Genomic DNA, 14,907 nt, shown 5'->3' with positions numbered 1-14,907 from the left:
ATTCCTAGACATGAGAGATATGGAAACCAAGTCTGTCTGGGTCATATGGGGACAATGAGAATGATGTATGCTCTGTTGAGTCATATCTTGCGGATGACCTGTGAGATCAGTGGGATCAGCGGGAAGGTGTACATGAGTGATGCGTTCCATGGGATGAGGAGGACATCCCCAGTGCTAGGCCTGCCTTGGAGCAAAATATTGGACATTTGTGATTTGTTGCTGAGGCAAAAGGGTCGATTACTGGGTGACCCCATTTTTGGAATATTTTGTCGAGAACACTGTCATGGAGTTCCCACTCGTGTTCTTGTAAGAAGTGCCTGCTGAGGTTGTCGGCTGTAGTATTTTGGCACCTTGGTAGGTATGATGCTGTGATGTTTATATTGTTGCGGATGCAGAAGTTCCATAAATTCATGGATTCTACGCATAGCGAGTGAGACCTGGCTCCTCCTTGGTGATTGATGTAAAACATGCACGCCACATTGTTGGCGAGAATAGAGATTGAGGTTTCTCGTATGAGTGGGAGGAAGTGTTGGCATGCATTGTGTACCACGTGGAGTTCCAGGAGATTGATATGTAGTTGCGTTTCTGTCGCAGACCACTTGCCTTGTACATTGTGGTGACCGAAATGGGTGCCCCAACCTATCAGGGAGGCATCTGTTGTAATAGTCACTGATTGGGGGGGTCTTGTTGAAAGGGAATCCCAGAGCATACATTCCCTGGCTTTGTCCACCATTGTAGGGAGAGGATAATCCTTGGTGGTAGTTTCACACGTCTGTTGAGAGAGAGTGTGTGCTGGGTGCAGAGACCGTGCTCAATCAGTGCTGCAGACAGCGCATATGGAGTCTGGCATACTTTACTACGAAAGTCGTAGCTGCCATATGTCCCAGAATCTGAAAGCATGTTCTCACTGAAGTTTGTGGACTGATGGTCACCGTGGAAATAAGATTGGTCAATGTAGTGAATCTGTGGTTTGGCAATATTGCCGTAGCTTGTATGGAGTCTAGGTCGGCTCCGATAAACTCCTTGCTGGTTGGTTCCAGGGTAGATTTCTTTTCGTTTATCTGTAGACCTAGCTGGTGAAACAGGTCTATTGTGGTTTTCAGCATGCCTGCCATTTGTCGGCTGGCACCCTTGAGAAGGCAATCATCCAAATAGGGGAAGATTATGACTCCTTTGCATCTTTAATGTGCTACTTCTACCGCGAGCGTTTTTGAGAACACGCAGGAAGCAGTGGACAGTCTGAAGGGAAGGACCCTGTATTGGTAGTGGTTGGGTCTTACTGTGAACCTCAGGAACTGTCTGTGGGCAGGATGTATTGTAATATGGAAGTATTGATCTTGAAGGTCGAGGACTACAAACCAGTCCCCCCATCTAGCATTGGGATTATTGTGGCCAGAGTGACTATTTTGAACCTGTGGTTGCGTACAAACATGTTGAGTTTTTGGAGATCTAAGATTAGTCTCCATCCCCCTCCTCTCTTCTCTGTCAGGAAATATTTGGAATAAAAACCCCTCCCTCGGTATTGATGTGGTACTGGTTGTACAGCACCCAGCAGTAGGAGGTGGTCTACTTCCTGTTGCAGAAGGGCTCATAAGAGGGGTCCCTGAAGAGGGATGGGGAAAGGGGGAGGGTAGGGGGGATAGCTGTGAAAGAAATGGTGTAGCCAGATTGTATGATCTCCAAAACCCATTGATCTGTGGTTATCGCAGCCCAGGCATGGTAAAATGTGTGTAGGTGGCGTCCAAAATTGTGGGATGGGGTATCTATTGGTGCTAGAGGTGTGGAGAGGTCGTACATACCCTTGACCAAGACTTCAAAATTGTGGTTTAGATGTGGGTGGACGAGGCCTGATTCTGTGGCGCTCGTCGTCTCTAAACCCGTTGTTTGGGTCTGTTCTGAGTGAAGTATTGTGGTTGTTGATGGTTAAACGAGGTGTCTCGTGACCTCTGGTATGGTGTAAAGTGAGGGCGTTTGTCAGGCGGTGGGTGCATGCCTAGTGTATGCAGCGTCGCTCGGGAGGCCTTCATGGTATGGAGGACGTCGTCTGTTTGAGACGAGAATAGTTTATCCCTGTTGAAGGGGAGGTCCTCCACTTTTAGCTGTAGTTCTTTTGGAATTCCCAAAGCCTGCAACCATGATGTTCCTCTCATAACCACAGCTGTTGCGCTTGTTCGGGCAGCTGTGTCCACTACATCCACTGAGGCTTGCAGCACTGTGCGGGCTATTATCTGACCTCATTGATAATGGCATTGAGTTGAGGACGTTTATGCTCAGGAAGGTCCTCCACAAGCTCTTGTATTTTACTATAGTTATAGTAGTCGTAATTTGCTAGTAGAGCAGAATAGCTGGAAACTCTAAGCAGAAGGGTGGCTGATGAGTAAACTTTCCGCCCAAAGAGGTCCAGTCTCTTGTGTTCTTTATCTTGCAGTGAGGAGTGGAAATGAGGCTGTTTACTGCACTGGTTGGCAGCCTCTACTACCACAGAACAGGCTTGAGGGTGTGAAAACAAAAATTCCATGCCTTTGGCCGGAACAAAGTATTTTCTGTTAGCCCTTTTGTTGGTGGGTGGTGCTGATGCCGGTGGTTGCCATATTACCTCCGTAGGCTCCATTATAGCCCCATCCATGGGGAGGGCAATCTTGGTCGATGATGGGGGTGTAGGATTTTTAACAACTTATGTTGTTTCTCCTGCATCTCATGTAAAGCAATTTCTTGGCTGTTTGCTACTCTTTTGAAGAGATCTTGGAACTGTTTTAGGTCATCTGGTGTTGCAGGGGTAGATGACGTCACTGCTTCGTCTGGTGAGGAAGATGAGTGTGGGGCAGGTGGTGAATCATCCAGGTCTCCTGGTGATAGTATCTCTTCCTCTTCTATCTCTGTCTCAGGGGGGTCAGAGGTTTCTGTGTGTGGTAATGATGGATGTACTCTGGAACCTCTTGCTGCTGGGGAAGGAGGACCAGAATAGGGGTTCTGGTATGTGGGCTAAGGACCGCATTGTGGCCATTGTAAGGTGGTAATGGGTAAGGCCAGTGCTGTGCATACCAAGGCTGTGAGTGCTTGGAGGGATGAGGCTTAGGCTTCATAGTGTTCCATGTAGGTCTCCTCTGTGATGGGGATGAACGTTGAGAGGAGAAGTGGTTGTCCTGCACGTCTCCTTCCTCGCCACTATGCATGGAGAGTGGTGCAGGAGATGAAGGTTAGTACCGCACTATGTAGCTCGGGGAGTGTTCGGTGCTGAGCAGTGGTGACTGCAGTGCCAAAGAGACTGATATGTCAGCAGGACGCAGGAGTTGCACTGGTCCTGCCTTGGGGTTTGGTCGACCGTTGTAGAGCTGACCAGTGCTGGATTCAGCTTGTTAGGCGGCAGCAAGTCTTGGGTCGGTGCCAGTGGTGGAAGCATTGATTGTGGTGCGGCTGTCTGTGCTGCACTCTGCACTGGGGTAGTCGGTGCCGTGGAGGAGACTTGACATCTCAACTCTGGGGCCGCACGTTGGGGCTCAGCAGGGGTCCTCTGAGGGATGGTGCTGGAGGAGCCCGGTGCTTCGTCAGTGCTCACTCTGGGTGAGTGGAGCACTGAGGGTAAAGACCTTGCTGGGGAAGCCCTCTTTTTCTGAGAGACCCTTGCTGGAGAAGTCGAGGCTCGCTTCCTGACAGTTTTGGAAGTCAGAGCCTTGTCAGAGCTCAGAGGTCTTAGTTTATGAGACTCCCCAGAGGACATCTCTTGCGGAGGTTGGAGGGATTTCTCCAGCAGAATCATTTTCAAGCGGAGATCCCTGTCACGTCTTGCCCTTGTTATCAAGTTGGTGCAATGTATGCATTTCTGGGAGATAAGAGTTTCTCCCAAACAGCGAATGCAGGATGTGTGGCCGTCAGAGACTGGTACTGGTTCACGACAGGAGTCACCCTTTTTAAATCCTGTGGAGTCCGGCATGACTGCAGTTAAGCCTCTCCCGCCTCTCGAGAGATAAGGGTTAATTGTAATGGTAAACTGTAGAAACTGTTCCCAAATGGGGAGTAAAGGAGAGAAAAAGTCATCTTCTTTCTTCTCTTTTTTTCTTTTTTTTTGGGGGGGAAGTAAAACCTCTCAGAGGAACTAATGAAGCTATATAACTATGTGTACACTAAGAGGAACAAAAAAGAAGTTCCTATGTAACTTATAACTTTTTTATTTTTCCCAGAAAGCATCAAGGAGAGCACTGCGGCGGAGTGCCGTCTGCAGCCGAGGATGGTTGAGAAGGAACTGAGGGACGGTGGGGGAGTGTGCGCTACAGGAGGTGCCAACAGCTGCACGAGACAACTCCTGTGCCACGCCCTTCCCCCGACCGAGTACTGCTGCAAGAAATCTCCAATCTCTGGCGCAGGGAAGCACCGACACCTAGAGTGGAGCATCCACAGGGACACACATCTCGAAGAAGGAGGAGACATTTTTCCTCTGCTTTGCTTTGTCTCAGTGCAGTAGCACCTTCTGCTACCATTTCACTGGCATCAAGCACCATGAACATAATTCCTCCTGTTATTTCATCAGTATTTGCATCAACTCCAAGTAAGGATTTACCAGAGGTTGGAAAAGACCATTTAAGTTGCAGACAAAGGCTAAAATTTCTAAAATCATTCAGCTATAATATTTCTAAATTAGCGATCATCCAGAATCAAAACCCCAGCTCCAAATATCCTTAAGTTTGGGAGTGTTTGATATCAAGATCAGTTAAAAATTTTGCTGCTTCAGACAATCTCTACTTTAAATTGGAATGCAACTCTGTTCTCTGTTTTTACAATACCTAGCACAATGGGGTCCTGAGTTAGACTCCTGAGCACTATGGCAGTATAAATAATAAATAATAATAATTCTAAAATGATTTGGCCGCAGGTCAAGGCTGTCCTTTGTAAAGTGTTTTAACCCACAAAGAAATTTCTTAACTTGATGTGTCTCATATTTATTATAGCTAATTGAGCAAAGTACAACAGGGGCTCAGACAAGCAGAGGCAAGTCATATATTTCCATCTGGTACATACTGTAGACAAGCTGCAAAACAATTGCCTCACTTCCTTTTACAGTGCACTGAGCTCAGGAAAAGGGCAATTATTTTCATGACAGCATCAGCACTTCTGCTATCCACACATTTATCAGCATCATTAAGCAGAACAGTGAACAAGCCACTTCTATGTTCCAGGTGATACATTTCCTACAAATACATATCGTATAGATATGGACCAGTCAAACAAATCAATATTCAACGCATATGTGGATCACTACCTAAGGTTTCACACTTGGCTTCTTCATTGACGAAATATCATAAATGCAACCCAGATTTCTGTCACAAGAATTACTTGATCCATTGGCTTAACCTGATAGTGCAGTATTTTCTTGGCAGTTAATGTTGTATTAGGCATAGGATTGCAGTAGGCATGGTTCACAAGGTTTACATTAGTGATGTGTGTCTATGGTGTTATATACAAATATTAACAAAATAATCATATTGATGAGGATTGGTGAATCCCAAAAGGTTCATTGTTTATCTGAGGCATAACTGACTAGTACTCATTGATTTCATCCAGATTGGACATACCAGGGGAGCAGCCTTTCTACCATATTTGGGTAAGAGATGGCCTCTAGGAACAAAACCTTCTCCTGGCCCAGCCTCCAACCAACCTCTGACCCCTTAGGGTGTCTACACAGCAATATAAGCCCAGGCTTGAGCCTGGGCTCAAGACTAACCCCACTTGCGTCCACACACCAATTGTGTTAACCTAGGGCTTGAATCTAGGGTCCCAGGACCCTGGAGGGCTGGACAGTCCGAACTCATATGCAGGTGGGACGTAGGCTCTGAGCCCTATTGCTTTCCTGTGTGCACATGGCCGCAGTTTGACTGGGGTCCTGGAAGTCCTCTGGATGTATCCCAGAGTTCCCTGGGGCAACTTCCTTAGTCCTCTCTATGCTGACAATCTGTAGTGCAGTCTACTGCACTCTATTGCAAAAGGAAGCAAAACCTCCCTGTGCACAGCAGCTCAGATCAGTGTTAACCCATTGTCTGCCAGCATGCTATCAGAGAGACTGCCAGGTTTTCAGTGGAGACTGATCAGAAGAAGTTTTTTGCAAAGAGAGCTGCTCCCTGGTCACAAGAGCACAGCCAGATTTTGGTGCATGCTGCCAGGATGCCCCTGCACACGCAGCCCCAGGGAGGGAGGAGGCGGCCCAGGAGCAAGGGCCAGAGAGTGCAGCGGGAACTAAGCGGCTGCCCTGCAGGGATGGAGAACAGCAGGGCTCCCAGCTCAGCACAGCCGGGGGAGGATGACCCCAAATTCCCCAGCAGCTCCCACTCCCTGCAGGACAGCCACCTGGCCCCTGCTCTATTCTCGCCCCTGCCCTTGGGACAGTGTATGAAGTAGTGCCTGGGCAGTGTGCACTGGCTGGGTGGCGAGTGGGAGCCAGTCCCCAAAACTCCACAGCTTACATTGCTGTGTGGACATACCCTTAAAAATCTGGGCTGCTGGGACCTGGAGTCATTGTTTGGCTCATTACAAAGGTAGAGGTCATTTGCCCAATTTTAATCTAGATCTGAATGCTGATCCCTTCTTTCCGCAGAGTTCATTCCTGTAGTTTTGGTTCGTATTCATCTCTAATTTCACTATTCCAGAAAGAAACCAGGAAAACTGCTAACGTTCAGAAGTGAAAAATTTTTCAGACCTGAGAGAAATTTAAGTTGAAGTTTTGGGTGAAGGCCCAGGTTGCTTCTTGTTCTAGTTAGGCACGGGTGAATGAGTTCTGATGAAATATTATCTAACATTGCAACTGATACAATGGTAGAATTTAAGGGTCTTTTCTTTCAATGCTAAAATAAATGATGAAACAAAAATAGGCTCTTGATTTTTTAATTTTTTTTTGCTAGCCCTAAAAATAAGAAAACAAAAAGATGGCAAGATTTTCTTTAAGACAAAAAAGACATTGATAAGAATAGGAAGAGACTTGAGTGAACTGACACTGAAATTGTTAAGATTTGGACTGCTAAGATCCTTTTATAGATAACTGCTACAGCTTGCACCCAATTTGCGTAGTCCAAGAGTCAAAGGTGCCCGTAATCTCCATTCATGCAACTATATATGGGGAGAAGAGATGCACCAAAAACAAGGCACGCAATCCCCACTAAATGTCCCAACCAAAAGGGCTCTGTGGAGCTGGTGTACCAGCAGTGGGTTATCTAATAGAGTGCACTATCCAGAAAAGTACACAGGAGGTTAATACAATTTAACCCCACCCCCAAAGCCCCCTCACACACATATGCAGACAGCTCAAGATGGCAACCCCAGTGTCTCAAAATACTTACAAGGCTGTAAGCCATAGAAATCAGCATATCTCAGCAGTGGCTTGTATAAAACTTTTCTAAGTTCTCTTTATCCAACGTTCTCTGTGCCTATCGCTTGGTGTTTGTGTTTGTGTGGGAACAACTGCCATTTGCTGCCTCTACTGTTGCTACGGCATTTTTCAGCCTTGGTTTTATTCCATCAGGCTTGCTTCCTTCACAGTGAGCAGCCTGTAGCTGATCTTAGAACACTGATAAGGCTGATTCCCTTGCTGCTTGACACAGCTGTAAAGGTGTCTGACAATTCTGATGAACTTTGTGTGTGACTGTGTGAAAGGGTTGTGTTGGTCCAGCACAACTTTTATTTTGGGCAGTGGTTGTCATTAACATGTCTTCATTTACCCACTGTGGTAACTGTTACTGTAATTATTTCCCATTCTAAGGGGTGTAACTTAAAAACCAAGTGGGCTAAATAGTGACTTTGTAAAATTCTGATTCATGAAATTAAAACGATGCCTAGATACTATGGTGTCAAGCAGAAATACAAGAAATAGTGAAAATTCATGATTATACACCTGATCCCTTAGCTTAATTTTAACTTTTAAAGTACTCATATTATATTTACTAACAAGCAAAACTCCTCAGTAAAGAATGTAGTTGTAAATCAAGTGGTGTTTTAAAAATTAAAATGTGAAGAAAAACTATGTCTTCATTGCTTTTTTAAAAGAATATGAAGGCACAAAATATCAAAAATGGCTTCTGATTTGGGTACACATTTTGAGGTACTTTATGTCTCAAGTGAACATCCAAAATTAGGGCATTTGAAATCGAAGGTCACTCCTCATAATCTGGGCTAAAATATTCTGTGGATGTGCCTCAATCTATAAATTTTTAATGAAAATACGAGGCAAAGGTTTCTGCCTCAAAAACTGCCAAGAAGGACTTTTCTTGGTGGTGAAAAATGCTTTTCATTTAGAAAGGGAAATTGGTGATTTGGTGAAATTTAAAAAATGACAACATTTGACAGAACCTGCCTTTACATCACAGTCAGGACTTGTCTACATGTATAGCGATGCAGTGGGGAGGCTGCACTGCTGTAGCGCTTTAGTGAAGATGCTACTACATGGACAGAAGAGCTTCTCCCATTGGCATAGTTAATCCACCTCTGCAAGAGGTGGTAGCTATGTTGACGGGAGGTCTTCTCCTGTCAACGTAGCACCATCTCTACCGGGAGTTAGGCTGGTATAACTAGGTTGCTTAAGGGGGTGGATTTTTCACACACCGAGCAACATAGTTATACCGACGTAAGTTTGTAGTTTAGACTTGGCCTAAGTTTTGTGAAGAATTGCTCTGTTTTCAAGTCAGAACGCTTTATAACATAAAAGTACTACTGAAGTCAGACTGTACCTGGAAACGCAAAGCACCAATGGAAATCTCAACCCACTCCTCTTCTTCAAAAGACACTGTTGCACTGATCACAATGTTGGCACGGAAGCGCTGAATTAGTTCCTCAGTTTGTAATGGCTCCTCCAGTCTGTCCCAAAGATTCACAGAGCAGAAGAAAATAAACCATACTAATTAGCCTGCATTAATTATTGACTCACTTAGACTATCCAGTTGCTGGTCTTATTCAATAAGATTTTTCTTCTACACAATTGTTAAGAACATCTTTAAAATGCAATATTATTACAGACATTATGACAAAGGGACAGGTATTTGAATACAAATTGTAGTCTGCTAGGAGGCATTTTGAGAGGTGTAAACTAGAACAAAAAGGGTAGATATAGAAGTAGGTGGTACTGCAATGATAAATATGCACACCAGGGAAGGATCACTGTAATTTAATTTCAGCATTAGCTACTATATTGAAGGGCTGTAGTACAGCATTTGTGGATCTTTTGGGTAACTGATCAAATAATTGGTTAAATCTAACTAAAGAGGAAACAGAACGAATACAGGGGGAAACTCAGAGGACATTCAGTGGCCTGTGAAAGCAACAAGACCAGTAAGAGAATGTTGTGAGAGAGAACTTATCCCTGACATTTTTTGGAATGCATCCGATTGCACCAAATGGCAGACATAAAAAAAAAAAAATCCACAGGTGAAGATTTCCACACCTCCCTACGAAGTGTTTTATTTGCCAGCGTATGGATGTGTGAGTGTGTTGCGTTTGTGTGCATGTGCAAACGTATGTATGTGAGAGAGAGAGAGTGGCAGATAGCATATAGCATAGAAATTTCACAGCGCTGGCTATAACCTGGAAATCTCACTCCTCTCTTTCATTTTTAAAGTGGAAACTTTGCTAGTGGAAAGAACAGGCCAGCCTTAGGGTTTTCAGAGAATGCTCTCTCAAGTGCTCCACCACTCCTAAGCATATGAGGGCCATTTAATTTTGTCTAAGCTCAGATGTACATGAACTACTTCAAAAGACACCACCACCTGAGACCTGAGGAGTTTTAACTGTCACCCAAAATAGAGACAGAAGCCTGGAGATACAGAGGGGTTTCTCTTTTCGAAAAATATTTTAGGAAAATATTAAAAAATATTTTAAATTGTTTTGTATTTTAATTAAAATGGTGGAAAACTGTGTAAAAAAAACTTCTACAAAAATTGTTAGCTTCAAGCAATTATCTTGGTAAAATTGATGTGTGTTTGTTTTTAAAAAATGAGCTTGTCTGGTTCAAAGTAGCATGGCTTTTCCTTTAGGAGACAAATGTGAATACTAATAAACATGTGTATGTAGATTTTCACACCAAATCACACAACCTGGCCCCAACGTTACCAAAACCTAGATGTCTTACTGTATTGCAGAGAGTCTAGGGATTAGTTGTTGGGGGGCAAAATTCTCCATAGTAATACTACAGCACATCACACACTCTTTTTAATAACTTCAGCATATGAGAGTCAATAAAAATTGACAACTGGGCTACTGATAGTTTATAAGGGAAGAAATTAGTGTGTCATAAATAAGCAATCATTTTACATAGGTTTCTTCCCTGTGTTTGGGATGGGGCATGAATGGGGGCATGGAGTGAAGGAACATTTACATTTTAAAAGTGTGGAAGTATATACACTTTGTCAGAGCCAGCTTTCGGTATGGACGGGATGTGCTATTTATTGCACATTAAGGCCCTGCACAACACAGGGTCTTGGTGCTGGACCAGAGAAAGCAATAAACCTTGTTGCTGCCAGTGTTTCCAGTTTCTGGAATTAGAAAATAATCTATCTTTTGCTTTGATAGTTGTGGCTGTCCCTAGGGGACAGTGCTCCTCCACTTAATAGCATATGCTCCTGATGATTCTTTGAGGATCACCATCTCTCTTGATCTTCTTTTGAAGCCCATACGTTTAGAAAGGAGTGGCGATATGTAGAACTGTCAGTGGAGAGGGTGTGGGGGAATTCTAACAGTGGAGAGGGATTGCACTTGTCACTGCACTAGAGGGGAAGGTTTCATTAGATGGGAGAAGGCAAACAGGAGAATTGTTATTGGGGATGCTGAAGGGATGGGGAAGGGCTGGCATTAGGGTCAGGCTGATGTACTCATCACTTGGAGGAGGGGGAAAATTTGGCATGGGACCAATAAACTAGAACAGTTATAGATATTTATTTCTAAAGAAGAAAAGTGTATTCACTGAGTTACACAGTAACTTCATTAACTCTGCTTAATGCTCCATAAAATGCAACAGATCTATGGTTCTTATTTGTTGTCCCTGTCTCATTAGAGATGGGACCATGGCATAGGAGTGGGTTGTATGTCCTGCTTAGGAAATGCTGAACAATCCAGGGAATATGGGTGTCTTACCAAGTGCATGGGGGCCATCCCAATAATTAGTGCACACTAAAGTATTTGCAACTACAAGAAATATAGTTTAGTGCCAGACAGAAGCTGGGTTTTAGGAATATTCAGATCTAGGTTTCCATTTTGGCCAATTAGAAATCCAGAGGTTGGATCCAGAATCTTAGTGAGATTCTACCTCTCTTATTACATTTATTTAATAAACAAAACTAAAAATAATTATGTGCATCTTCAAGTGCATATTTCAACCAAAAAACTTGAGTGTTAGGTCAGACAATGGCATTTTTTGTCCCTCTTCAGGGAGGGAGTCAGCAACAATAACACCAGAGAGATGGATGCCTCTGCAGGGATATGATTCTGCAGCATTTTGTTACATTCTTATTTTTAATTAAATTGCAGTTACTGTTTTAGATCTCCTCCCTAGAGCTGACTGCAAAGTGGAAGATTCATTTTTACATTGGAAAGATAAAAACAAAGAAAACTATTAAAACTGAATTGAAAACTTAAAGTGTCTATAAAGTATAACCAATTTTCATCAAATAAAACAACCCTATATGTAAAGAAACTAATTACTGTTTCCCAGGGGGAAAAATAATTTTAATACAGACTTCGCAGGTATAGGTTTTTGAAAATAAATCCTGCAGTTCAGTATTTCGAAAGTTACCATCCAGTGATTTAGGAGTAGCTACAGAGTGGTGCTGCACCCTTGGGCTAAAATTCTCTTCTCAGCACCCTTATAAAGTTGCTCTGCATGGTGGAATGGGGGGGCGGAGGGAATTCTTCCAGCCTATGCTGGTCAACAAGGAAAGAGAGAGGGAGTTCCATGCATAGGAAGCGGGAGGCTTGTTAGGAAGAAAGGCAGGGAGGTGGGAAAGGGGAGGAAATGAGAACAACGAAGTAGCGTGGGGCAGTACTGGGCAGAGGCTTGAAGTGAAAGAAGATTGAATTTGAAGTGCGACTTAGGGAGGAAAGCTAGTCCTAGTGATATACTGTAAATAACAAACCAACAATATTAGCTTTTAGCATTTAGATTCTAAGGGTCTTGTGATTGACGGAATGCTTGGTTTTTTGTTTTTATTCCCCATTTTTGTAAGAATATAGCAACATTCAATTAAGAACAAATGACAAAATAACTCTTTTGCGCTGAACATTTAGCTTTCCAGTAAAGAGACAAAGACTTTCAAAGGGTATTAAGAAATGTTATGTTTTCAGTTTAACATGTGATCCTTCAAGAGACTTATCTTGTGCAGTCTTGCATCCTAGATGAGAAATCTAATTAATATCTTGTTCCCAGCAATTGGAGTGACTTGTTGCCTGAACCTTAAAACATATTGTAAACTTAGAGTTGGTATGTTCCTAACAGATTTCTGCAGACAGATTTTTTGACAAGAAAATGGGTTGCATTTTTCTGTAGGTTACTGACAGATAGATTAGGTTCAGTCATTTAACCTGAACTTTCAGATCAGTAGCTGAGTATGATTGTGGTAAATGTTAATATAGCAGTTTGCGATTTACATTTGTAAAGGACACAATTTTAATTGCAATTCATCCATTGACTTCTGCAAACAGCTGAAATTGTTTTCAAAGGAACTTCGTTGGAAAAACACTAAAGGGGACATGAAAGTAGGTACATTACAAATATATCATATGGTTATTAACTGCCTTCTTTTCCAGGTTAAGAGTTACAGATAAATGTGATCCTAAAAGATACACTGTAGGGAGACTTTCTATTGATCTTAAAGGAACCATATGCTACTCTCAAAATAGTGCTATTTGCTGACCCAGGGTTCATAAAGGTTTTCAAGAACCTGAAATAATACTTAAAGATATTTTCAAATCAAACTTGTCTTAAAGAGTATTATTTGATCTGAGAGCAGATCATCTCCTCTGAAATATAAAATATTATTCAAAGAATTCAAGTGATTGCAGTCAGCCTTTTTCAAAAAGAGGTTATATAGTTCTGTACTTAGTCACTAAGAGGGACTAGCGTATCAATTTTTGTGTGAAAAATGTTAAGCATGAAATAAGAAAGAAGGAAAACACAGACTCCTGGTAATGACATTTTGTCAACAATTCATCATTTTCATAGATTTACAGAGGAAGAAAAAAGTGCTGAACCAAATCCTTAAGTCTTTGGCCTATATTTTCCCACTGATTTTTAGACAGAATTCCTACTTAAACTAATTAATACTCTGAGTCAGGTCTTCTGCATAAAGGGACCCTCATTATTCAGCTTTTATTCATTCCTTACTCTGGCCAAACTCTTACTGAGGTCACTGACTGCTTGATCAGAATAAGGATTCAGTAGAAACAGCTTTAGGGTTTGACCTGATGAAACCCTGTGAAAAATAAATGGTAAATTTGGAAATTATAACCGACATGTATGTGAGATCTACTGATTGGTTTTACACATATATTTAAAAAAAAAACAATAAAAAATGCATGGCTTTAACATATGTGCCAAATTCCACTGGTCAATCACATACTGATTTCTGATTAGTTTCAGCCTTCTCCCTCCAGTTGCTTTGAATGACACCTTTACATGTCTGCAAGCCGCCTAGCAGGCTGTTAGTATGTCATTAATAATAATAATATAAAAATATAGATGAGAGAAATGGCTACTGCATTTTCCTGGCCCACAGATTCTCTCTTGTCCATTATGAATAAGTATGAACCCTAATAATCCTAGAGTGGGCTCCATTAAATAATGCTGCAGTAATTTAAATTTATGGTGGATTTTCTGACATTTTCCATTCTTAGGGCCAGACTGTGCCATTAAGGCACAGTACTGAGCACTGGGGCAGTGTGAAGCTTCACCAGCAAAGGGGAGCTTTTCTCAGTGTGGCAGGCAGTTCCATTGGCTGATGTGGTGGGAAGGGATAGGACCATGCTTTGTCCTGCACTGATTCAAAGTCTGAAAAGTAAAAATCTCAAATTTCTCAACGGTAAGTTGGTATTTATTTCTTATGACAGGATTCTGGATGCCCACACCACAGACTGAGAGGGGACATGATAACAGTTTTCAAGTACATAAAAGGTTGGAGGGAGAAAATTGTTCTTCTTAAGATCTGAGGATAGGACAAGAAGCAATGGGCTTAAATTGCAGCAAGGGCGGTTTAGGTTGGACATTAGGAAAAACTTCCTAACTGTCAGCGTGGTTAAGCACTGGAATAAATTGCCTAGGGAGGTTGTGGAATCTCCATCACTGGGGATTTTAAAGAGCAGGTTGGACAAACACCTGTCAGGGATGGTCTAGATAATACTTAGTCCTGCCTTGAGAGTAGGGGACTGGACTAGATGACCTCTCGAGGTCCCTTCCACTTCTGTGATTATATGATTCTATAAAAAGGCTACCTCATCAGAGGGGGCTCTTACCTTTCAGTAATTTGCTCTTTCAGTTGTAAAATACTTGCTGTATTTATCAGGAGATATTGTGCTTCATTCACAAGAGAAAGCGAGACTGTTGTAGCCTGACCTAAAATCAATACAGCATTATAAAATGATTGTTAGAAACAATGACTATCATACTGGTAATTACCCCCACCCCTCACCCCAATGACCTTATCCGTTTTAATTAAAGAAATTATTCATTAGACTTCAGTTGCTAAGGAAAGATTCTATCCTATAAAGTTTAGAAGCATGGATCCTCTCAGACTCAGGGATGCAATGTATTTTAGAATCGAGATAAAGCTGAGAAGATATCCCCCCCCCATTTTTATGGAATAATTTTATAATTGTAATCAATGTATATGGATTTTCTAAACATTCTTCTCAATTTATTCTGTTCAGGAAGGAATTTCAGCATAAGGATAT

At 42.4% G+C, this 14,907-nt stretch overlaps 1 protein-coding gene across 9 annotated transcripts in view; it reads right to left on the bottom strand.

Moving 5' to 3' along the window:
* Positions 1–14,907, bottom strand: part of MOCOS (molybdenum cofactor sulfurase) — a 484,231-nt gene that overhangs the window by 93,216 nt on the left and 376,108 nt on the right. For all 9 annotated transcript variants that reach the window (XR_007355097.2, XR_012667119.1, XR_007355095.2 and 6 more), the window contains 2 exons: positions 14,470–14,569; positions 8,706–8,832 (listed from right to left, as the gene is read on the bottom strand). Coding sequence is in view for 3 of the 9 variants with exons in the window: in XM_048839335.2 (XP_048695292.2) it covers positions 8,706–8,832; positions 14,470–14,569 (227 nt within the window). In the remaining 6 variants the exon portion in view is untranslated. The remainder of the gene's footprint in view (positions 1–8,705; positions 8,833–14,469; positions 14,570–14,907) is intronic.

The sequence above is a fragment of the Caretta caretta genome, chromosome 2 (assembly GCF_965140235.1).
Source record: "Caretta caretta isolate rCarCar2 chromosome 2, rCarCar1.hap1, whole genome shotgun sequence".
Taxonomy (NCBI): Eukaryota; Metazoa; Chordata; order Testudines; family Cheloniidae; genus Caretta; species Caretta caretta.
This window is presented reverse-complemented; position numbering and strand designations above follow the sequence as displayed.